The sequence below is a fragment of the Electrophorus electricus genome, chromosome 8 (assembly GCF_013358815.1).
Source record: "Electrophorus electricus isolate fEleEle1 chromosome 8, fEleEle1.pri, whole genome shotgun sequence".
NCBI classification, from domain to species: Eukaryota; Metazoa; Chordata; class Actinopteri; order Gymnotiformes; family Gymnotidae; genus Electrophorus; species Electrophorus electricus.
Window position 1 is genome coordinate 2,485,301 of NC_049542.1, and position 25,487 is coordinate 2,510,787.

General features: G+C 44.7%; 2 protein-coding genes across 23 annotated transcripts in view; one reads left to right on the plus strand and one right to left on the minus strand.

Moving 5' to 3' along the window:
- Positions 1-4,082: 4,082 nt before the first annotated feature.
- LOC118241930 lies at positions 4,083-8,934 on the plus strand. The gene is made up of 7 exons (XM_035529493.1): positions 4,083-4,128; positions 4,242-4,296; positions 4,436-4,629; positions 6,047-6,201; positions 7,584-8,047; positions 8,340-8,545; positions 8,720-8,934. Exons 2-7 carry the CDS (start codon positions 4,281-4,283, stop codon positions 8,915-8,917), a joined length of 1,233 nt encoding a protein of 410 aa, XP_035385386.1. The 5' UTR covers positions 4,083-4,128; positions 4,242-4,280; the 3' UTR covers positions 8,918-8,934.
- Positions 8,935-11,034: 2,100 nt separating this feature from the next.
- Positions 11,035-25,487, minus strand: part of epb41l2 (erythrocyte membrane protein band 4.1 like 2) — a 45,771-nt gene continuing 31,318 nt past the window's right edge. For 4 of the 22 annotated variants that reach the window (XM_035529070.1, XM_035529073.1, XM_035529071.1 and 1 more), the window contains exons 12-25: positions 24,566-24,738; positions 23,322-23,431; positions 20,560-20,634; positions 20,417-20,452; positions 19,850-19,909; positions 18,339-18,497; positions 16,819-16,935; positions 15,996-16,049; positions 15,055-15,612; positions 13,923-14,051; positions 13,674-13,772; positions 13,351-13,431; positions 12,867-12,981; positions 11,035-12,155 (exon numbers count right to left, since the gene is read on the minus strand). In XM_035529070.1, coding sequence (XP_035384963.1) covers positions 12,877-12,981; positions 13,351-13,431; positions 13,674-13,772; positions 13,923-14,051; positions 15,055-15,612; positions 15,996-16,049; positions 16,819-16,935; positions 18,339-18,497; positions 19,850-19,909; positions 20,417-20,452; positions 20,560-20,634; positions 23,322-23,431; positions 24,566-24,738 — 1,756 coding nt within the window. In that variant the 3' untranslated portion in view covers positions 11,035-12,155; positions 12,867-12,876. The remainder of the gene's footprint in view (positions 12,156-12,866; positions 12,982-13,350; positions 13,432-13,673; positions 13,773-13,922; positions 14,052-15,054; positions 15,613-15,995; positions 16,050-16,818; positions 16,936-18,338; positions 18,498-19,849; positions 19,910-20,416; positions 20,453-20,559; positions 20,635-23,321; positions 23,432-24,565; positions 24,739-25,487) is intronic. The other 18 variants (XM_035529074.1, XM_035529090.1, XM_035529076.1 and 15 more) reach the window with 16 other exon arrangements.

Below are 25,487 nucleotides of genomic sequence, written 5' to 3' on the forward strand. Positions count from 1 at the left end.
GTTCATGAAATGCTGACTGTAATACGGTTGTCAGCCTGTTTGGTGCAGCTGTTGGGTAGGGCAGCCTGACAAAGTGATCACACTGTGTGTGTTCTCATGGCTTTGCATTGGTTACTACAAGATCTCCTGGGTCAAAGGTCAAACATACTGCTGGGCATTGGAAAATATAGATGTTTCTTTTTGTTTCATTTTAGAGGGTTTTATTATTTTTAATTTAAACTTAAACAGTGTGTTGATCAAGTTAGTCAAAGAGTCCTTTAATTCAACTTGCCACAAGTTTCTGTGTTCACATACTTAACTGTTAGTTGATAAAACATGACAAGACACCTTTGTGATATAAGACGTATTCAGTGGCAATGAGAACTGACCAAAAAACTATAAATATAAGCGAAACTGTAAGAGTTATTTAGATTGAGTAACAACAACAGTGGGTAATGGTAGCTCAGTGGTTATGGTACTTGACTTGTAATCGGAATATACATAGAATTCTTACATACATAGAATATATATATTTATCTGTATATATATTTTTTTCTCTATGCACCCCTGGTTCTCTTCCTCAGTTTGGACAGAGCACTCTCCACCATTTCACTGCGTGTTGTACTGTGTATGACTATGTATGTGACAAATAAACCAAACTTGAAACTTGAAACTTGAAACTTGGAAGGTTGCTGGTTCAAGCTCCACCACTGTTGGGCCCCTGAGCAAGACCCTCAATTGCTCAAGTTGTATTCTTATATAATTGTAAGTTGCTTTGGATAAAAGAGTCAGATAAATGTAAACAGTCAAAGAATAAAATTTAGGACATAGCTAATAGAGTAATAAACTGATTCCAATGAAATAATTTTCACATTTAAGTATTATGCAGTGTTCTGCAATATTAAGGTCAAAGATTTGGGGTTTTTTATGGTATTAACATGGATGTAAGAAAATGTGTTTGTTTCTCTGTTAGGAAGCCCATGAGACAAACATTCGATCTCTTGAAGTTTAGAGAACATCCGTGCCCACTGTGGAAGATCTTTGTGATCTGTTGTTTTTAAACAAGCAAGCGGTTTACTTTGGGTTTGCCATTTTCACCAGGTATCGCTGTGCTATTATATTTGTAGCGTGGTATCCTTCATTTCGGAAATGTTTCTAATTCTATTTCACATAGGACTTATGTGAAATACAAACACAGAACAAAAAACTAATCTAAACACTATGAAAGGGCCACATTCCATCCCTTACTAGGTTACCTGACCTGTCGTACTTTACATCTATTAGCACTGCTGTTTTCTGCATCTTATCCACCATCACAAGGCCTGCTTGTTTCGCCACTACTTCCTTACTTAGTCTGGATCAGGTTCAGCAGGAGTTTAGCTTTGTCCTATCTAGTTTCGACAGGTGAGTTGCGTCATGAGTTACAGAGTGATGTATGGATTCTACAGATGGGAGGATGTCCGTTATAACTAGATAGTAGAATGAGCAAACTCTCACCTGCATCTAGATTGTATCAGGTTCACTGGAAAGACATGTTGTTTCATCAGAGGTGTGCTTTTCTTCCCCAGAAGAGAAATGCATACATCCCTGCTATTCACAGTTAACCTGCCACCTGGACATTAAGGCTAACTAGGCCTATAGAAGGTAGACTAGCCTGACTTCACTGCCCACTATGAATCAAGGAAATATAGTTGCAATGTAGAAATCATAATAGACACTTTGATTTTTTAATGAAGAGCAGAATTTATGCACAAAGAGAGCCAGTTTAAGACCAAACCAGATTAATTGTTAAAGAATCCTGAGAAAATGCACATCGTAAACTGTTCTTGTGCTTCAGATGACCTGCTCATGAGAAACCCCTGCATCAGCTCGACAGCCCAACACTAACTGCACAAGCAAAACTGTTCAAAATGGTTTCTTTTAAAAAAAGACCTGTGTCCTGTGTTAATGAGTGTCCTGTATATGACTTTGTATAGTAAACATCTTCAGACACAAGGCTTTATCCTTCAGGAGTTTGTGGGATACACAGATATAAACTTCACAATTGACCATTTTCAGCTGAATGTGGAAAGTCGATAATGTCATAGAATCTACAATGGTGCAAAGTGGATGATTGTATTATATTTACTAAATGGATTAAATTTATTAAGAACGAAGCAAATAAACAAATAAATATATAACGTGACAAATCTGAAATAGGCGGTTTGTGGCAGTCCAGCACAACTTCATATTTGAATTATCTATAGGACTTGATAGAAAAAATGTAAGAAATGCATCCCTCAGCATGTCTTCCAGCGAACCTGTTGACCCACGAGGTGCAGAAGGTGTCGCTTCTATTTTCTAGTTAGACTGGTCCTCCTCACTTTTGTAACAATATGATATCTGAAATAGGTCATTGTGGCAAGCCTGCAAAAGGTTTTGTTTAAATAATGCACAGGACTTTATGGGGAGGGGGGATTAAATTTCTGGTGTATTTCCTATATTAACCTAAAGGCAAATAATACAATATTACACATTATTAAAATAAAAATTGCTTTTCATTTATGGCAAAAAGTTCTACCTTGGATTTATGTAGAAATCATAATAGACACTTTGATTTTTAAATGAAGAGCAGAATTTATGCACAAAGAGAGCCAGTTTAAGACCAAACCAGATTGATTGTTAAAGAATCCTGAGAAAATGCACAACGTAAACTGTTCTTGTGCTTCAGACGACCTGCTCATGAGAAACCCCTGCATCAGCTCAACAGCGCAACACTAACTGCACAAGCAAAACTGTTCAAAATGGTTTCTTTTGATGCCACTGTGACAGTAACAAGTGCATCTGAGACTAATCAAACTTCAAAGACCAGGTGGCCTTTCTTCAGAACTTCTTTCAGAACTTCTGGTTTTCTTCAGACCTTTAACTGATAAGAACTTTAACAGAGACTTTTAGCGTCTGCCAAGTCTATTTCCTGATCAAAGAGCTGTTCTTGCCATCACATTATTACTTTCATGATATCATTTATGATATTCTGTTTTTGTACAAGTTGCATTAAATTCGCAGTTCCATTTTATCACTCCCATCTTACTGTGTGATTCTGAAAAAGTTGCAATGGCAAACACTCCTTAAACATAAATTAAATTGCATCATATTCCTCCCACGCATATCCATGAGATAAAAAGACCTGTGTCCTGTGTTAATGAGTGTCCTGAATGAGTGAATGAGTGTCCTGTAGATGTCTTTGTATAGTAAACATCTTCAAACACAAGGCTTTGTCCTTCAGGAGTTTGTGGGATACACAGATATAAACTCCACAATTGACCATTTTCAGCTGAATGTGGAAAGTCAGTAATGTCATAGAATCTACAATGGTGCAAAGTGGATGATTGTATTATATTTACTAAATGGATTAAATTTATTAAGAACAAAGCAAATAAACAAATAAATATATAACGTGACAAATCTGAAATAGGCGGTTTGTGGCAGTCCAGCACAACCTCATATTTGAATTATCTATAGGACTTGATAGAAAAAATGTAAGAAATGCATCCCTCAGCATGTCTTCCAGCGAACCTGTTGACAAACGAGGTGCAGAAGGTGTCGCCTCTATTTTCTAGTTAGACTGGTCCTCCTCACTTTTGTAACAATATGATATCTGAACTAGGTCATTGTGGCAAGCCTGCAAAAGGTTTTGTTTAAATAATGCACAGGACTTTATGGGGAGGGGGATTAAATTTCTGGTGTATTTCCTATATTAACCTAAAGGCAAATAACACAATATTACACATTATTAAAATAAAAAATGCTTTTCACTTAAGCCAAAAAGTTCTACCTTGGCTTTATGTCTTCAGCCAGGAACCACACCTACCCAACAACATTGATTATGCAGTCATTCAATATGAGCATTATCAACATTCCAGTTAACTATTCAGACAAAGATGTGCCTTTTCCAAGTACAGAAATGTAATGCAAATGTAAAGAAGTTTGGAGAAAGTAGAGTTTTATAGAGAAACTTCCTTTTTTTTTATCTTTCATCACCTTGTCTTGGATTTCCTCAGATCTTTGACAGCAATTTCTTTCTGTGCAAGAGGCGGGGTGTGCGTGGTATAAAGGTTCTCCAGTGAGACCTCAACACACTCAACCAGCAAGACGTACAAAGAGTTACAGGTAAGGTTCCCTTCTTAGTATTTGCACATTTTTTATTTTAGGTTCACGAACCAAAACATAGTCCAGTTGTTCTGTTTGATGATCTCATTCTAATCTCTTTTACTGAATTATAGGATAACACTGTATACAAGTCTTACCTGGTCTTACATACAATGGCTAACAGCAAAGGCAAGTTTTAATTTATTATTTTTTTCAGAGTGATTGATTGTACTTTTTCCAATTCTTTAGGACATGAGACGTTTTAGACATTATACCAGCATGGGTGGTTGACCACATGTTTCATTCAAATGTTTTAACCGATTCACAGAACTTGTGCCAACCAACTCCGTATGGAGTCCAGGATTCACAGAGGAGCTTCTACCAACTTCTAAGCAGATATCCCTGCTGTACCACATCTCCTACCTGTGTCTGGCTAAGTTTCCAAACTTGGAGAGGCTCCTCAGGAAGCGTGCTGTGGAAACACAACTTCTCTTTGGATCCTCTGAAGCTCTTCTGCTGAAGGTATGGTGTCAGTGTAGGGTGAGATCTCTGGTCGTTTCTGTCTGTCAGGAAGAAAATAATTTATAATGAATTAATAACAATCAATGACTGTATTGAGTAAAACACTGGAATCCAAAGTTATAATGACAGATTGGATATTCTAGTGAACTTACAGCAACACTTCACCTTAAAATATCAGACATAGCAAAAAAAAATATCAAACTGATAGTTTAAAGTTTTCTAGAAAATGTGTTGATAAATTATTTTGCAAATTAATATAAAGCGATATTCAAAACTACATGCAACCATAATTAACATTAGCCTTAGAAGAGAAATATTACAAATTGAAACCATTCTTATTAGTAGAACGCTACATTTTCAGAATAACAAAATAGAGTCAGAACTCGGGAATCAAACTGTCCATTTTGTACAATTGATTTATTTTGTACAATCTCTTTTGTTCCATAGAACAAATTTGATTATTTCAAAAGGACTTTCTCATTGCCATAATGACACATTCAATAAAATTATGGCCTTCTCATTTGGGAAAAAAAAAATGTAATTACAGATTGAAATAAAAATCCTTAAACTGACAGTTTATTTTAAAAGTGTTATCAATGGAAGAAAAACAAAGTAAATGAAGATCACAATTATGACAGATGTTCAGTAGTAGAGGTTGTGTAACATAATAGCATCTGTTTCTATATTTGAAGAGCATGTAATCAGAGCATGTTCTCTGTTAGCTGGAAGTCTGCTTTTACAATTCAGGAGAAAGAGTGGTGTAAGATGAGACAGACCCTCTGCCTTGGTCAAAAGTCTATAAACTCCTTCCTATTGGGGCTGATTATCATAAAAGGTGGGGTGATAATCCCCACCTTATTAGGTGAGGCGGGTGGGGTTGATGGTTCCGTGTAAATTCTTCATGTTATTAGGAGATTGATGTGATCTGCTGTGTATTTATTCTTATATGATCAATCTAGACAAAGAGTTAAAATTACTACAGCTACAAGGTCACACAGTGTTAGAGTACATTAAGGAAAAAGGTTTAACCAATCAGTATGATCAAATTATTTCACCACTTTAATAAACTATGCACCTCAGTGCTTCACAGTCCATATCAAGTTAAAATGTTTTACAAGAGAGACATAATAAAAGCTGCTACTCTACTGCCTCAGTAACTGACGCTCCAGAACAGAAACTGTGATGATCTTCAGTAATCAGACCTGCTCAAGTACCACAGAACCAATTTGAAAGGCAGGAGGCGAGATGTTTGTAATCACATCACCATAAATGTCTCTGAATCCTTAATGAGCTCAGTAACTGGGTTGTAGCCAATATGTCCATCACATGGAGGAACAGCAGCAGCAAAGGTCATATAAGGTGGGAGGTAAATGTTAAATTACATTCTGCATATCTTATGTTATTCCTTCCACCACAGTGTATGGGCACCAGTCAGACCCTGGTTTCATCACTGTTTCCAATGCTGATACATGCTATTGAAAAAAACAAACCAACACTGGCGGTAAGGTACCTGGAAAAAGCAAGAACCTGGATTGGTGAACTTATTGCAGATGTGGACAAGATGGTGCAAAGGTAACAACATGTATTTTTTGCAGCCTAGATCACCATGATGTATAGAAATGGTGTGAAGCAGTGCTGTTCTGTTAGTAGAGAAATGCATGTCAGATTAATAGTTTGAAAGTTAAATAATTATTAGCTTTTAGAGTTCTTCAATTTCAGTTTTATTCTGGTGTCTGTGACGCCTGTGCTGATGTGAAGATTGATATGTAGTACTTTAAAGCTGCACTATGTAGATTTTTAGAATTGGCGACCACTCTGGTGGAAGTATGCAACCGCATGAATCATGAACATTTTGTAAAGTGGGTTGTGCTGCCTTCCATTTCCCCAAGTGAATTTATCTAATGATTGCGAGAGTATTCATGTTAAAGGAGTGTTCACAGAGAATTTGATCAGATCTCTCTGGAATGCTCTGTCAGGATGTAAGTGCATTATCTAACTTACTCTTGTAATCATCCAGCAGGTACGCGACAGCCTGGTAGCACAGGTGAAATGTTAGCCAAGTTTCATTTAAAGTTATCGTTGCATACATGAAATGAGAGAGATGGTAGCACTGGAAATAATCTGAGAGTTTAAAGGCTTTCTTTGTTCAGACATAAGAGGACAAACTCTGAAACAAAAAAGACACTCTCAGCAAAGTGATTATATCATAACATTAGCGAATTTGCCAGCTAACATTGGCTACATAGTTAAAACATCTTAACATTTACCCTGTACAATACACAAGATAACATTAAATTCCAAATCAATAATAAATTGCTTGTTTGCTTGCGAGCTAGCAAACCACCAACATAATGTACCTGTTCAGCAATCAAAAATAAACAAACATTCCTGAACCCCTGCAGGCTGTTGCCACCCCTGAAAAGTCAACACAATGTGTAGGAGTCACATGCGGGTAATGCTGCAGAGGATGACTGGGGTTGCCGTTCTGATGCCTCCATATGAGGCAGTATCTCTATCCTTCAATTCACTGACTTTCAGCACTGTACACATGCACAGGTATATCAGAACTGTGAGCCACGCCCCCTGTAACATTACTCAGGGAAACAGCCAATCGAGCTGGACCTTGTTTTTGATCCTGTGCATGTGATTCGTTAATTCATAAAGACATCTGATGTGGTTCAGAAAACTCTTGCCAAATCTGATCCAACAGTTCTGAATCTGAATGAATATTTCATGCTTTATAGGGTGACTTGCAGAAAGACACTATATTTTAGCAGAAGGTTTTTCCTCTTGGCTTAGTAATGTGACTTCTTTCAATTTTAACAAACAAATGTTACCTAGTGCAGCTTTAATGACACAGTGACATAGACTGATAACAAATAGCTGGAATCTTCTCAACCTACAGACACACAAAGTAAATGAATGTTGACTATTTTCACACTTTTAATATTTAGCTATGTTCAACACAACGGAGACGTGGCCACAACTACCAGTGACATCATCACTGAAAAGGCAAACACTGAGGCCAAGTCTGAGCAGCTTTCCAAGGAAGTTCAGGAAATGGAGGGAGCTATAAAGACCCTTGAAGAAAAGCTTGCCGGAGTTAGGAACGAGCTTGAAGACACCAAAAGGAAGATAGATGCCAAAAACCTGGAACTTGAGAGTTATGTAAGGGACGTGACAAGCAAAAGCTCAGGCCTCGGAATCTTCGCTGCGATTGTGCCGTTCATTGGGCCAATCGTCAAGTCCATTTACTATGCCGCAACATCCCCCGCTGCTGCTGCAAAAATCAAAGCTCTTGAAAACCAGCTGAATCAGCTCACCTCTCAAAAGACGGCTCTGATGAACCAACAGTGGAGCATTGAGGTCCAGCAGATTGACTTACAGATGAAACTGGCCAAAGTAAAAATCGACAAGGGTGAGTGATGATTGGGTGATGTCTGCTGGATGACTGTTTTTGGTTATGTATGCTTGTCTGTCTGTTAACAGTTTTTTGAATAAGCTCATGGGTTCTGTGTGTAGTGTTACTGGACCAGTTCATCTCCACACATGTACATTAGTAAATGAGACTGTAAACAATCTATTTTTAAGAATACAAAAGTACACAGAGCTCTGAAAACACTTCCATAGCAAAACACTGCACAATTTTCCTGTCCTGTACTCATTGTTGGTTTAAATAAGCAGTCTGTGTTTCTGTTTGTGTGTACCAGGCTCTATACCCAGCCCTGTCCACCTGAACGAGGTCCAGCGATATCTGACTAAAATCCAGAACATTCTGATTCAGATCAAAAACTTCTGGCAAAAGGTGCACAGTATGTTGGGTGTCATGCAGAAAAAGACATTTGTTAATGAAGATCTTGTTGATGAACCTGAACTTAAAGAAGAATTTGTGAATTCAATCCAAAAGGCTTCAGAGGTAACTGATATATGAAACAGTTACAGTAAAGTAAAATTACAATATACAATGACATTTTTTTAAATTCAAAAACACTGCACATTAGAGTAATGCTTGATAAGTATATTGTGGAATCTATTGTTCATTATGTAAGTCAGAACAGTTGTCCAAATGGTTTTTGTATCTCTTTTACAGATTTGGTCAAATTTTGGTGGTTCCTGTGGTAAAGCTGCTGAAATATTCAAAATACAGTCCAAGGATGCCTATGCGTTCCTGGAGATTGATCCATCGTCTCTCTCAGACGCCGTGTGGCAGGAAGAGTATAACAGTGTTATGGGACAGCTACAGGAAATGAAAGTCTTGAACCAGACTCCAGCAGCCATCCAAAACTAAAGCACTAAATACTACTGTGCATTTCCCCTCTGAGGCTGTCAAATCAAATACTCTGTTAATTGGTGGTCATATTTTGGTAATTGTTATAAATAATATTGATTTTCTGTATTTAGGTACAATCAGTCATTGCTTTTTTTAATCAGAACTATATGACATTGTAGTCAGTCATACACAATTTACAATGTATGTGTACCTGATTAAAATAGCGTAGCTTTCTCATCTAAGCCTCAAATCATTCAAGGCTGAAAAAAAATCTTTCTCCTCTTAATTTCCCATAATGAGCTTTACTGCCATGTGAAACTGGCCATTACAGCAGCTCAATGAATCTGTTTTTCAGAGCCACCTACTTCCAAATTTTTGTGGCCAGCGCTTGTGTAAATCATGAGGTGGCAGTAGATCATGTGTGAGGAGATCCAGGAGCATATAGACCCAACAGCTCCAAGTGCTCCAACTAATGTAGTAGTGTCGTAAACAGACCTGGTGTTGCTATGACGACTGTAGTATGACAGGTCACAACCCCCAAATCCTTTCGGTTCCGTGAGCGGACTGGAGGCATCTCCTGAACATTGAGGGTGTTGTGTATAATGTAACCTGTTCCACCTCGTGACAAACTTCTCAGAACACGGTGTCCTGCAAGACTACATTATACATGAAGCCCCATAACATGAAAACACAAAATACCCATATCATTGAAAGAAGAAAATTACTGTGTGTATTATGCAAATTATTGTTTTTGGCTTACTTCTTTAAGAAAAAAAAAAAATCTTTTTTGCATTTTTTTCAACCATTGCACATATGGTATTTGACGCATATTCCATCTGTGATTGCTACACTGTTCTACATTTGGTCATTTAATACATGGAGGGCTTTTACTCATTTCTGTCATTGTGTCTCCTGGTTCTTCCTTTCCTGCATCTGGCTTGTGTCTTAACTCCACCCTCTGTGGACTAGAGAGAGACATGCTAGGACAAATCAGCAAAACATTGCTTGTGCATTGTAATCAGATAAAGTGTAGCGCATGCATGTGACGCTCTTGGGAGAATCTGATGCAGTCATGGACATTGTTGGTGAATAATTTGAATAATTCCATGTCTTTTGGACATGGAAAGGAAGAGGCTTATTTTAGCTGAAGTTTATGTGGCATTGTTTGGGTGCAGTTATGAGCTGGTAGCTGAGAGATGGTTCAGTGGCCTCTAGCACGGATAACAATGATAAGGGAAGGTAATATGCAAATACATGAAAAGACAAAACCAGAAAAAAGAGATAGACAATACCAAGACATGCAATAAGTGGTTAGTAAAGGCAACAAAAACGAGAACTATAAAGACTTAGAACTAAATTAGCAGGTCCTCAGTGCTGCACAGCTGAGAACACAGAGCACCATGCACTGTCCAAACGGCTTTCACTGTCTCTGTGATGAGGTCTCCTGTCTAATCTAGGACTCCACTGATCTTTTCAACCAGAATGACTACTATTCCTAAGACTGCACTTCTCTGCTCTCTCAGACTGTTGGTACAGAAAATATTAGAAAAGAAGGAAAAAAAATTGAAAAACGAATACTTACAGTGCAGTGCTTAACAGCACCTCCAACAGCTCGCTCAAGTCTATGTTTTAAGCAGAGCCAGCCAATCAGACGTGGAAACTGTCAGCCAATCAAACATGGGAATCTGCTGTTCAGCATGGAAATGAATGCAGCCTTCTTCACCAAAACGACTGGATGTGCATCAGAGCAAAACCCAACCCACGACTCGATTAGAGAGGCGTCATCAGTCATGACTTATCACACTGTTCAAAAGAGCCTCAGCAATGCCTTCTGCATCTGCTGATCCAAATTCCATCAAGCCTTAAAAAAATATTTGGCTCACAATTATTACCCGAGCACCTTAGGAACACAGGCGAGATTTCTTGCTCTCGTCTGCGGTCTCATGAGTGACTGCTGTATTTTGGCCTTGTAGACTTGGCGCATCTCTCATTTTTAAATAAACTACAGTCTGCCCATGTGACGGGAGCGGAGTACGCCAACGTAACACGCATGCCGGCTTAATGCTCAAAACGAACCTTCGCAACGGAACTGAATCTCAAAGTTAAATAACGTCTCAAAAACGTCAAAGACAAACCCAGAATAGAGAAACGTTTATTTCAAAGTGTTACACAGACAGAAGTTTGTATTCAATAGTGGGGCAGAAATCACAATACAAGCAACTAAACCAAAGGGGCAAGAGTGACGGGTCCAGTAGAGGGAGGGAGGGAGAGAAACCAATCTAAAAACCGGCCTCATTTACATGTGAAAGATTCCATGGTGGTGAATCCACGTTACACGTGTCCCTTATTATAAAACAAAACTAAATATATTAAAAAATTTGAAAAAATATTTTAAAAGGGGCAAAGAGACCTCTCTCATCTACCCATCACATTTAAAATAATCAGATCACAGAGAAGACGATGCAGAAACATGGGGTGAAAAAAAGAAACATTCGCTGAAGCTGGGAAGCTGTGCAGGAAAAATGACAAAACCATGTCCTGAAAAGCTGCCAGTCAGGAAATATTCCAGGGTGTGAATTGGTTTTAGTGCCCCCCCCGAGAGGTAGACAAAGTGCACCTCTCCGTGGTGGAATGTGTGTGCTGTGTGTGTGTGTGTGTGTGTGTGTGTGTGTGTGTGTGTGTGTGTGTGTGTGTGTGTGTGTGTGTGTGTGTGTGTGTGTGTGTGAGAGACTGCGTACGCGGAGGGTTAGCACGGTCATGAGTAGGGAACATTCCCACCGTGCCTTCCCAAACACTGGTCCCTTAAGAAACACACCAATGAGAGTTGATATCTTAAAATAAGTCCCACCTTTTCTCCCAAACCAGACTCTCCCAGTCCCCTTTAAAACCGATCAGCTGGCATATTAAAACACCCATAACTGAGCAGAATGTAAAATTCATCTTTTTAAGCACATTTCCTCCCGTCTTCACCCTTCTGTATGACCAGGAATGTCAATTGCTGCATAACAATTAAAAGGTATTCTGGAACAAAAAAACAACGATAAACGCAAAAAAGACGATTAAAAGCCACAATACATGTTAGCTAAGTGGTTCTGCGTTTTGAACGATAGATGCCAAATACGGGTATGTGAGGCGCAGACGTTCCGGTCTGGGTGAGGAGGTCTTCTCTCATCCTCCGACCTGAGGCGGACACTCGCGGGGAGAATGGAGGGACGGTCTCCACGAGCGAAGTGAGAGAATCTCACAGGCTCCAGCTCTGCAGCAGGAAGAGAGAACAAGACGGCTGGTTGGTGAAGGGCTCACATGCCAGTCCTGGCACCCGTCAGTGGTCAAGATCAGCACTGCTAAATGCCTTTCATTCATTTGGTACTTCGGCTCGCTAATAACATCCATCGAGCTAATTGGTTTGATTAACGGGCAACTTTGCCGATTGTTACCATGGAAACACGAAATGGTCATGCCGCTGGTAACTCTAAATAGCCATGTGACCAAATCACCACATTATGTACGAGCTCCATATTGACAAGTCTCAGCTCTGTTTAAGAGCCCCCACATTAGATCAGGACAGTGCTTCTCCCATCTCTCCCTCAATAGATCATCAGGGCACCCTAAAGATGAAGAATGTGGTGGTGTCTTCCTTCTTCAGCACTGGCTCAGTGCTCGGATGCCGCTGACCCCAGATTCAGGTGGAGATGGTGGCTAGAACTACAGAAGTATCAAACAAGCAAGTTGACGACATCACACACTGGACATATGCACGATAGAGTGTCCTGATCAAACTACTGCCTGTGGACCTTTCGGACTCCCCTTTGCCCTGGTGAGTTACTGTTACGTCGGAACAGCTGATTGGGACACCGCAACGTTGCGGCCTGACTGAATCTGACACACAGAGAGCAGCTATTATGAGAGGAGAAAAGATCCAGGTAACATCAGCACTGGTTGCCAGGGTGTGTTGGTAGGGCGTTACCTCCTCTGCTTTATTCATCTTCCTCGGCCAGATCTGTCTCCTTGTGCACCACCACCCGCGTCACAGACATGTCTGGGTGCTGCTCTTTGGCTTCCTTTATGGCCTGGGCCAGTGCCTGACCGTGCCCCACACACAGGCAGATAGATCATGAAAGATTAATCAAACAAGATGAACTAAGTCCAAGTGAACTGATAGCAAACACACTCCCACGCCAACAGCTACAGTGTGTGTGTGTGTGTGTGTGTGTGTGTGTGTGTGTGTGTGTGTGAGTGAGTGAGTGAGTGAGTGAGTGAGTGAGAGAGAGAGAGAGGGAGGAGATACAAATTGATAGGTGTGTGGGTCTGTCTTGGAGAGAGAACTGTGACTGCGGTGGTATTTCTGAGACACCAGATTCACCAGACTACACCCGCCCCACTTCAACCTATTCAATCCTCCCAGTACAGTCCCAGTACAAAAAGCCCGAGGTTGAGTGACTGCCCCTCACCTGGTCATGGTCAATGTCAGAGTCACCCGTGATAACGATGCGCTTCTCAATCCGCGTTTCCGACAGCCCGCCTTTCAGTGTCTGACACACACACACACACACACACACACACACACACACACACACACCACTGTCAACATCCATGCTGATTAGGGAACACAACATGTTCTAACATCTTGGTGAACCAAATATCTCAAGAGTGACAGTGCTGGATGTCCCTGCAGGCACTGTACCAAGATGCTCTTCACTGAGGTGATGGTGTGGGCAGGCATGAGAACACCTGTGTGTGTGTGTGTGTGTGTGTGTGTGTGTGTTTGTTTTACCTTGGTGATATGTGTAGTTGTAGTTGTGCACAGAGATTCAGAGGTGATGGTGTGGGCAGTCATGAGAACACCTGGCTCCACGTCTCCACTACCGTCCAACTGCCAAACACCACACAATACACACCACACAAACACAACAAGCAGACTCACTGGATTGTAAATCCATCTAACCATCTAACCGCAACAGCTCCAAGACGTCCAGGAATGGAATATCGCAGTCATGATTGACCACTGGTGAGCACGCAGTACCTGTGCAGCCTCGTAAGTGATGGTCTTGGTTTCCGTGTGGACGATAGGCACCTCCTTAGTGGTGATCTCCGCCTTCTGAGCAGAAAATGTGTCTGAAATGGTCACCATTTCCGTTTTCACCACCGGAGGCTGGGAAAAAGAGGGCAGACCGTTGGTGACGCACGCCAACGCGCCCCGCCCCACACGCACAAACCCCCCCCCCCCCCCTCACCCAACCCCCTCCCCCTCCCAAACAAACCCACACAGACCAGAAATGATTCTTCATGCCTCGGAACCAAACTAAATGCTAAAACGAACCTGAAGTCTTCAGAACGCTCATGCAAATTAACTTTGCGCATGCAGACCGTCACAGGAAGCTGTTCAGTCACCCTCTATGGTGGTGACTTTACAACCACTTTAGAAGCGCTGCTTTTCCAGGGTAAATAGGTGTTAAAGAGCATTTTTTCCCCTCACGAACCGTCACCCACCCACCCACCCACCTTGACCACTCGCTCAACCACCTTAAGTGGGTCGCATGCACTTTAACCCCCCCCCCGAAACGCTTGTCTCACATACAAACACAAAACATGCAATAAGTGCAGCACAAGTATCAAAGTACCACACACACAGCACACAACTGCTCCAGACCACGCCAGAGACGACCTCTGCTAGTGCCCTTCACCACACAAACGTCCCACTCTTACTCGTGTTCTACGTTTTGTGTGTGTGTGTGTGCGCCCAAATGAATGAAATGAAAGAAAATCCTAAGGTAAAAGAAAAAAGGATGACAATAGGATGGGTGGGATGAAGTTTGAACAGAAGGTTGGGGTTAGCCGTGGAAAACACTCGCCACTGTGTGTACGCTGGTGCACCTCCCGGCGCCCCACAGGATGGCACCAGCACACTACCTCCAGAACACCTGGCGCTAAAGCTTATTGCTACCTCCGCGGAGTTTCTTTCACTGAAAAATGGGAGCACAAAAAAAAAAAAAAAAGAGGAGGGAGAAGGAGAAAGAGAGAGATCTGTTCTCCAGCCACAGGATGAAGGGATGACGGAGGAGCAGGAGAATAGAGAGCTGCAGAGTGGTGAAGATGGCCAATTTTTTTATTTTATTTTTTTTGCAAGACACAGTTCAGGGTTTTCGGCCATTTACCTCCGAGCAACAGATCACCTGTGGCGCATGCTCCCCTTCCACATGAGACACGTCACCGTTGACAAAGCTTGGCTCCTCCTCTTCATCAAAGAGAGTGGGAGGGGCTTCACTATCATGGGTATGGCCATTGGGTGCTTTCTCAGGTATGACCAACACCTCCCCTTCCTGTTGCTGGGCATCTGCTGGCTCTGCCATGTTGGCCGCTGTAGCGGCAGCCTCGTCTGTAACATCCTCTCTGATGATACATGGCTTTAGCGCAGCGGGCGGGGCCTCCTGGTTTAGCCCCACCTCTTGCTCCTCCTCCTCCGGGTCCTCTCTTATGAGGTGGGCGGAGCCGGAAAGCTGAGGGTGATACTCCGCTTCCTCTTCGCTCTCACTGTCAGATGACGCACTCCCCTCGTCCTTCCCCTCGAGGGCTGGCTCCGTTGCCGCGGTTTCGGGGGCAGAGCTCTGGGGCCTGGCCACTCTGACGACCTCCTCGATAACAACTGTCTCCTCCACAACCTCTATGACCTCTGGCTGACCGTTAAGCCCTGAACTCTGATCATCCTCTGTGCTCTACAATGGACAACAGAACAATAAACAAAGGAAGGGTGAAGAGAAAACAAGAAACATAAAAGGACTACACACACACACAGAAAAAAAAACACACACCACCACAACAAACTTTAAATTAAGACCAAGACAGTGACTGTATGAAAAAAAATACACACAAGCAACACAGCAGAACTAATGAGGAATGAGATGAAAACGACAGATGGAAGAACAAATGAATTTATAGATGTGTAGATGAACAAGAGAGAGAGAGAGCGCGAGCAGATGGTGGAACTGGTGGGCGTCTGCGCTGGAATGAGAAGTACTGGTGTTAGGTGTGAGGCTGGGTCTGTGGGGGGGGGGGGGAGGGGTTAGGTCAGTGTTAGACTGAGCGAGGCTGGCACCACCTTGCTGATGTCTCTGCTGTCAGACAGGGCACTCTCGAGGCGGGTGGGGCTTTTCTGCGGAACATAAAAGGTAACCATAGGCAACCGTCACTCAAACACTTCCTGGTAAAAGGGCACAAGGGCGCGCGCACACACACACACACACACACACACACACACACACACACACACACACACACACACACACACACACACACACACACACACACACACACACACACACAGCACAGTGAAAAAGCCAGTATACGGAGAGTTAAGGTAACAGAGGAGCAGAAAAGGCACCGAATTGCACTCTGGCACACAGCAGGAAACTAGTAAAGGCATTTATACACACACACACACACACACACACACACACACACGAGAGAGCAATAACAAAGCAGAGGATATTCAGTCTAAACATTTACATATGAAGTTTATGGCCAGTCTGATTCATTTAAATATTTTTCAAGGTTTATAAACTGAAACCTAAACCTCTCTGGCTGTAGCCCAGTACACAGACAGCAGTCTCAGGCTCATTATAACTAGGCTGAATTTAGCAGGCTCCTGCACACGGGGCTGATGTGAAATCCCATCTCGGGGGGGTGGGGGTGCCCAACAAATAAAACAAAAATGAAAAAAGGGATAATGTGCACCAATGATTCCAGAATGAATACCAACCAAAATGGTCTGGATGACAGATAAATAATCATACCAGATCTGGACATGAACTTCTGCTTGGAGAAAAAAAAGGAAATCAAGCAGTTAGTCACTACACAGAAAGAGAGCGAGAGAGAGAGAAGGTGAAGATGAGTGGAAAAGTTTAGGCCTTAGCGGAGAGCACCTCGGAGACTGCTGCAAGTGTGCTCTCTGGTGGAGCCACAGAGGTACTGCAGGGGTCCATCAGACCAGAGAAACAGGCTTTACTCAAAAACAGAGAGGTGAGCTCCTCTTCTAAACTCTACAGGGTTATACAGTAACAAAGAGGGAGGGGTGAAGAAGAGTCAGGGGAGGGAGAGAGAGAGAGAGAGACAGACAGACAGACACACAGAAAGAAAAGACAGACAGTGTGAGGGAATGAGAGAGAGTGAAAGGGAGTAAAGTGCATCCATCAGGCAGAACAAAAACACGCAGGCAGAGAGACAGTGGCCGTAACCTTTCTAAACGTTCACATTGCGAGCCCAATGTGCTCAAACCCCATCTGCAGCAACAAAGGGGTTGGTTGGTTGGTTGTTTTGGGTTAGACTGCTCACAGTGTATTTTTAAATGTGTGACACTAGTCTGGACAGGTCTCACTCCCAAAATGACCCTGGCCCAGCCACGCCCACCCACAACACCATGGACCACAGTGCCGGGAACCGAATAAATCAGATTAAGGGATTAAGTGGCGTTTTATCTGTTTACACTCCTGTAAAAAAAAAAAAAAAAAAAAACTATAGAGAAACTAAAGAGAACAGGAGATAGGAGGACACGTGTCTACGAAGCTGTTTCTAAACATGGGGAAAGCCGCATGAACACATGAAAGATACGCCAAAGCGTAAACATGGAGAGTGAAATTAAGAAAAGGAATAAGAACAAAAAAAGGTACGTACGTACGTGTACACACACACACACACACACACAGATAGGGCAGACAGCTAATGGGCATTGGACTGGCATCCTGAGATCCAAAGCACAGGGGCAAAGAGTGAAGAGTCCTCGTAAGGAAACAGAGGGAGATGGAGGAGAGAAAGGGCCTCCTAGAGGGCAGAGTGCACAGAGAAGTGACTGGATCATACTGGTGCTTCCAGGCCACGGTGAGGAAGGACCACACCCCCACACACCCCCACACACACTATATGACCAGGCAGTAAATATCACTGTCGAAAAAGCAACAGGGAAGAATACAGCACAGAAAAATTAGAACAAGTAAATGTGAAAGTAAAAAAATATTTACAGCAAAAATATGCAATCACATGAGAATAAAGCAAGAAAAAAACAAAAACAAACAAACAAAAAAAAAAATCAGCACAAAGCTCAGACAATCAGGAAAACAGCAGGAGATTCAGCACGACTCTCAGAAACCAAAGGACCAATTGGACTGTTATGATTCGCCCCGAGGAGAATCAAGTAACCAATCAGATCATTGCGGTGCTCACAGAAGAACAACAACAAAAAAAGGTTTTGGAGAAAGTCTGGACTTATTTTCCTGTTGAGCCGAGACCAATTTTACAACTATGTCAGCAGGTGGTGAACAAAAGACAGGCAGAGCAACAGACAGAACAAGAGAGTGAGCGTGAGAGAGAGAGAGCAAGAGAGAGAGAGCGCGCGAGTGAGCGGCATGCAGGTGTAGCAGCCTGGATCCCGGTGTACAAGCACACATACCCCATGGGCCTGCAGATGCAGGCTGGTAGCAGGACTGCCCGTCAGGCGCTTATCCCACTGATCAGGCCGAGGCTCTGGGGCCGCCTCCATAAAACTGCGCTTTAGCTCGCTAACGCTAGCCTGATGCCTCAAAACCTCCTCCTGAGTCTTATCCAGGTCCTAGCACCACAGCACCCAGGGGGAGAATGGAGAGAGGGACCAACATACAGGGAGTGGGGGAGGAGGAACCAACATTCAGAAGGGAGGAGGGGCAGGGAGCAATATTCAGGGAGAGACCAACATACAAGTAGTAGGGGAGGGGCAAGGAGGAACATACAGGGAGTGGGGGGGCAGGGAAAGGACCAACATCCAGGAGTGGGGGGGGGATCAACATCCAGGAATGGGGGGGGGGAGGGTACCAACATCCAGGGCATTAGTTTGAAACATCCACAGTCATGGTGTAGTGTATGCCAAGCCTCACTGCTGGTGTACAGGAAGCGGAGGGGAGTGTGGGACAGGCACGGAGGAGAGCTCCATCTGCAGAATCAGCAGAGCAGGGTGCGTGTGCGTAGGGTTTGGGAACCCAGAGCAATGAAGGCTTCCCCAGCTCACAACGCCTATAAATAGAATGAGCACGGGCCAACGGACGCCATAGCAATGGGGGTGCCAATTAAAGCACGCTCTTCTGCCCATTTGAATAAAATATCTCCCACCACCAAGTGATTCTGCTTCCAGCTGAGAAAATCCAACAGCCTTGTGTTGAGGGGAAATACTCCGTCCAGGGGTGCTGGAGGATGCATGTGCGCAGCAGTGAGACAAGGCTTACAGGTTTTTTGTCTTTACTACCGTAGTGTCGCAGCACTACAACACCTTGGTGTGTAACACACGCACACACACACACACCTGTCCTGCAAACCTACTGCTGAAGCCCTGTGTCAGTTCAGCTGATGACAATAACAGACGGAGATCACTCAGTGATGGAGGGAGCTCACTTATCATTTTTTTCCCTAGACACAGGGAACAGCTAGCACGTGCGCGTGTGTGTGTGTGTGTGTGTGTGTGTGTGTGTGTGTATATATGTGTGTGCGCGCGCACACAGAGCAGATTCATCCCCGGGGTCAGTAAAGTTTAGTCTTTAAACCAAACACATATGTTCAGAACATAAATTACCCAGAGCATCCAAAGCAGAAAACCCAATCTGGTCTGGTTAGGGAAACCATATTAGTCTTATTATTAAAAAGTGCAAAACAAAACAACAACAACAAATTTGATATAAACAAAACTACAATCCACATAACTGTAATTTGATACTTCAAGCATACGGCCAACAAAAATCAGCGGTACATGCAGTAACACACACAGACACATCATAGCAGGCCATGTACACCCCCCCCCACAGCCTACCAGAAGGAGAGTGAAGGGCAGGCCAGCGGTACAGAAAACAGACCCAGGCCCTGAGAGCCATTCTGATTGGTTATTCTTAGGTTTGTTTTGCTACTGTTGTGTACAGTCGTTGCCGTGGCGATACCAACCTCCAGCATTAGTTTGCTATGTCTGACATAAATATTCTCCCCCTGCACTCTCGGCTCCCTCTGCAGAATCAGAACACACACACACACACACATGTCAAATCAAAAAAAGCAAAACGAAAATAAAGAGGAATAAAGAAACCCTTCAGCGTGAGAATGGCGGAAAACGGCCACAGGCAAAAAAAGAGAGAGATGGGGGGAACCCACGTTCCAGGCCTGTCCAAACCATCCGGATCAGAACCTCCAGACTCCAGAGGATTTCCAAATGAAAGCAAGGACACGTGTCAATGGCTGGATAAACATGACATAACGCTTAACGTGTTTGATTAGTGACGGTTTGGACAGGTTGAGCCCATTTCTGTAATTGCATCACTCATATCACAGTGAAGCAGTGAACACACAATAAATAAGTGATTAAAAAAAAATCAAAAAAAAAATCAAAAGGCCCAAATAATCAAAACAAGAAAGGATGCAAACACTCTGCCAATTTCTATCTGACACTATATGCAAATCACATCAAACTGAATGGACCCATGAAAATTATATCATTCAGCAATTATATTAATTAACCTTTAATTCAGAGGAATCGTCCGCAGCTTTCCAGGTCTGTTAGCGTGATTGGAGGGGGAGAAAAAGTAAGAGTTAGTATGAAACATTTACAAAAGTCTTGGAAAGTCTTTTCGTTTGAGTGCAAACGGAGAAAGTTGGCAGACCTCCGAGGCAGGCTCAGCAGGAACTGCAGTAGCTGCTCCCTTGCCAGGCTCCGCCCCTTCCTCCACCTGTGGACTCTGATTGGTGGAATAATGGACGAATCGTCAAGGAGGGAAAAGAAAAGGTGAAATGGATGATGGGAAGGCCTGCTTCCTCGATGACTGCGCAGTAAACATGCTAAGCCATGAGGAGCGGGGGGCGGGAGAGAAGCCCCTGAGCTCAGGGATTGGCCGGTCACGGGGCGGGATAACGTGGCGGATGTGCAGATTCGTTGTTTAGGCGCGGTGACGCAGTTTTCTGTGCACGTGCAGTTCTGTCCCCTCTGCTGAGACTGGGTCTGAGACTACAGAGGGGAAAAAAAAACAAAACAAAACAAAAAAACCACCACCCAAAACCAAGTGGGCTTGCACGCGACAGTCCGCCTGTGCTCTTATTTAGAAAGAATAAATCATTGATAACTTCAGCTGATTACAAAGGGATTACAGCATAGGTTTAGGGCCCTAAATAAGGTGCACAAGCCAGCGTGTGCACAGTAGTGAGAGCAGCCTGCGTCCTCGGGGCCCGCGGCTGGAATACTGGGACCCAGGCTGAGCAGGAGGGGGCGGGGCCAGAAAAGAGAGGGAGAGAACAAAGGGGATAGAAAACCAGCAACTCAAGGGCAATAGCAGCAGGAAGGAGGGTTTACGCAAGTGAGGGCAACAGGCTGTTTTAGGCAGCGGGGTCACAAATCTCCTCCTGAGAGGTCGTGTCCGCAGCGACCGCAGCCACCCGGAAGCGGGTGTGCGCCTTGGGCTCCAGGTAGCACAGCGACACAGCCAGGGGCAGTGCCAGAATCAGGGACAGCGCCACCGAGTGGCAGGCAGAGAGAAAGACGGCGAACACGAGGAAGAAGGAGGGCAGCAGTGAGGGGGAGGAGAGGGGCAGGCCGCGACGCAGAGCGGCGCGCTCGCCCCGGGACCCGTACCGGCCCGGCGGTGCCGAGGAGCCGAGCCTGACCGCAGCCGCGGGGGAGGCCTGCGGCACAGAGGGCACGGCGGGCTCGTCCTCGTCGGCAGGCTCAGCGGGGGTGTCGGTCGCGCCTGGCAACGCCTCGGGCTCAGGGTGGAGGGGGAGGTCGGGGCGGTCGTCCTCGGAGACGTCGGACGGGACGTCGAGTTCGGAGATGGTGTCGAGGGTTGGGGCAAGGGAGGAGAGGGAGGAGCAGGAAGGAGAGAACGGGAACATAAAGAGAGACTGAAGGAGCCCGTAGTAACCGTGACAACCCATGTACCCACGTGAAGGCCATGCAGGGATGAGCAAACAGAAGCAAAGGCGTCAGAACGCATAAGAACAAAAGAGTGGGGGGGGGGGAGAGATGTGCATGACAAAGAAAAACAACAGTAGAGGAAGGAGGAGTGGCCAGGAAAAGAGAAGAGAGAAAAACACGTTAGTCAGTGAGACAGTTTAAGGTCATAGGTCGCAGTGCAGCAGAGAGGATTATGGGGGGGGGTTAAGAAAGGAGTGATCAACAGTGCCAAAAACTAAGGGTGCAATGTGTGCACGCGTGTGTATATATAATTATTACATCTGAGACATTAGAACAACTAGGGGTACAATGTGTATAAGAGTGTGTGTGCGTGTATATAATTATTACACCTATGAGGCATTATCTCTGTGCATGACCCACACTTAAGCTTACAGTCCCCCACTACCAGATCAGCAGCACCAGCCGTGGGCCAGTAAACAAATGTTATCCAATACAGCGTTTATTTAAATCGGTGACGATATGAAGCAAACGAAGGTACTGTCAGAAACGACTGCTTCCCCGTCACATAGCGACAACCGTGTCCCATCTAAATGACCTCAGCTTTATCTAAGCAAGCAGTATTAAAGAAGCGTTGAAGTGCTGATGCGTATGCAAACGCAGCGAAAACTTTGGTACGTAAGCCACTGCTCGGAGACCTGCTGAACACAGAGAACTTTATATATTACCGGCATTGCACACAGCGAAATCACAAAGCAAGCACTCTGCCCAGTGCCCACGGAATTTAAAGTGCTGTCGGGAGTCCAAAGAAAAAATGTTTTGGCACGGACAGCTAAAACGTCAAAGACGGTTACGGTGTGTTTGGGCTCAAGTCAGTCTGCACTGATGAACTTTAAAATCAGTAACTACTGGAGAACTACACATCAATCAAAGCCGGTTCTGTCTCCTTTAACAGTGTTTTCTTTTGCAGATTTATGTGAGCGAGAGGGAGAGCGAGCATGCAAGTGCTAGAAAAAGAGAGAGAGAAAGAGAGAGAGAGAACACACACAGCTAGGTTTTCTTTGATCGGAGGCAGAAGGGAAGGGCTGTCCTGGTCCCCTGCCCTCACCAAACTCACCCCCCAAGCCCCCCCCCCCCCCAGCGCCAGTTCTCTCTCCGGGCCCTTTGTCCAGTGGAAGACGGGTGGCCGGGCCAGAACCGCCTCGCTGTTCGGATTCATCACAGGCGCCGGCCCGCACACGGTCTCACTTGGACAATAAACAATGGGGCATATGTGAAAGGCCGCAGGGGTCTCAGTCACCGCAACGTCGCGTTAGTGCCAGTGTCACTTAAACGAGACAAAACGCAACTGCTTGAGAAGAAAAAACTATATAGCAAGAAAACTTTAAAACAAGCCTTGAGAAAAGAGGGAATTAAAGGTTAATTCATCAATAATTAAAGGTTCATTCCACGACTTTTTTTTTTTTTTTTCCGAGCTGTGCAAGAGAATGGGGGTGGAAAAGCGTGGTTAGTCTTCCTCACCTTGGAATCAGAATAGAGCTCCAGGGCAGAGTCGCGGCCATTCTCGCCAGGCCCCGCAGCGTGGGTGGAGACCAGAGGGTGGGTGTGGTCACTCACGCTCACCACTGGAGCTGCAGCACAGAGGAACACGGCGAGGTCAGAGGCTGCAAGAGGCTCAGCTCGACATGTTCAAGAGTCCGTCAGCCCTGAGCTCAGCCACCATAAGGAAAACAGGGAAAACATGGGTGATGGTCTTAAAACAAACAAAAACGAGCGAGCTCGAAATAAAATATCATCTCATTTGAATCACCATTTGCATAATTTCATTTTGCATCGCACCGGCTAATTTAAGCAGCAGCACTAAAAGAGTCCCACTTGGGCGGTTACAACGGACGTCACCGATTGGTCTTCACGCAGTTGTTTCAGGCCAGTAAACCCCAGCTGAGGAGGGGGGCCCACGGGGCTCTTCTCTGAGCCTCCACTAGGGGCCGCTGTGGGATAGGGACTGAGAGCACAGGACCGGAAGAGAGTGAGGAGGAAGGGGGAGTTCATCGGGACCAAGAGCCTCAGCGTCCAGCATGTGTAGTACAGCTGCTGTAGAGTGAGAGCATGAGAACACACTCACACCAAAAGATGACAGCACGATGGCGTGGGCTGTAGCGGTTAGACCGGCTACAGCAGACACTGTGGCGGACAGTCGCTCTCAGTCTGACCCAGCTAGGCTGTTCATTACTGCACAATGGCATGACCTTAAAATCACTCTGCAGTAGCAGAGGAGTCCTACAGTACGTCTACCTTCACACTCACGAACCCCGCCAGCCCAGACGCGCCGCCCCGGAGCAGAACTCCACAGAAACCCCCGTCATCCCACACTCCTCTGTCCCTCTACCCCTCCGTCACCGTCTCTCGGGCCAGGCGCAGGAAACAGATGGCTCTTTTCATTTACCACGTCCATGTACACACGCACATTCCCTCGCTTTCTCGCCCCTCTCAAGAGAGATAGACACACACAAACACGGTCTGACTTTGAAAATGCTGAAACACGAACACCAAATACGCTGCAGCTGGGCTAAAAAAAATCTCCTGCAACAACAACTTGAAACTGCAGACTCAGGCACCTGTGTGTATGTATGTGTAGGAAGAAGAGCACCAAGAGAAGCAGATGTGCTGTATGGAGAGACGTGAGGAGATTGTGCCCTCAGGCTGTGAAAACGTACGGGTGGCTGTAACACACGCGCGCACGCAGTGGGGTGGGGTGGTGTTACCTCCATCCAGACTGCGAGCGCTGCGCTTGCTAGACGTTCTCTGGAAGTCAGGTGGAGAGCGGTGGATGAGTGCGCTGGCTTGCCGCGTCTGAGCCTGCGTGCGGCCGCTGTAGCGGAACCTGGAGCCCAGCGTCAGGAACTTGGACTTGACCGGCTGTTCAGGGCTCGTCAACCTTTCACACACACAGACATACAGGAATAAGACCCATATTCCTAGGAGGCAGTTCACATGTGATCAGCCCGTTTCAAGTGTGTACAATAGTGAAGAGCTGTGTATGTGAGAGAACAGTCTCCTTTATCCATCCAGTAGCAGCGTGTGTGTCTGTGTGTGTGTGTTTGCACGCATGTGTGTGTTTTGGGGGAAGATGGGTTTGTTAGTCAGTCACAGAACATTAGGCAGTGGCCTTGATAAGACCACCAAAACAGGAGACAAAGGCGCTCGTGTGTGTGCGTTCGCTCCTGAGGTGCTTGTTCTGCAACGTGCACGTCCGAGAGAGGGAACAGAAGATAAACGCAAGCAGGAGGGAGGAAGGGAGGAAGAAGTGAAAGATACACAGCCAGCAATGGATAAGAGACATAAACCAATGTGAGAGGGCGAGAGAGAATGTGTGTGTTTGATTTGTGTATTAGGGTTAGTCTGACAGTGCTATTGCTCTGGATCCACTCTCATGCTGTCAGAGCCAAGCAAAACAGTAACAGATGAAACTGCAGGGAGATCTTAGCCTGGTCTGCTTTGGCACGCACGCACACACACACGGAGAGGAACCAGTATCAAAGCAGCACACACACACACACACAATCTCTCTCTCTCGCACAGGCAATCACGTGAGGCCTTAAACCAGGTGGACTGTGTCCAGCATGACATCTTCTGTGTCTAGCCCACTGAAGGGGTTTTGTCATAAATAATAAAACTCTCAGAGTA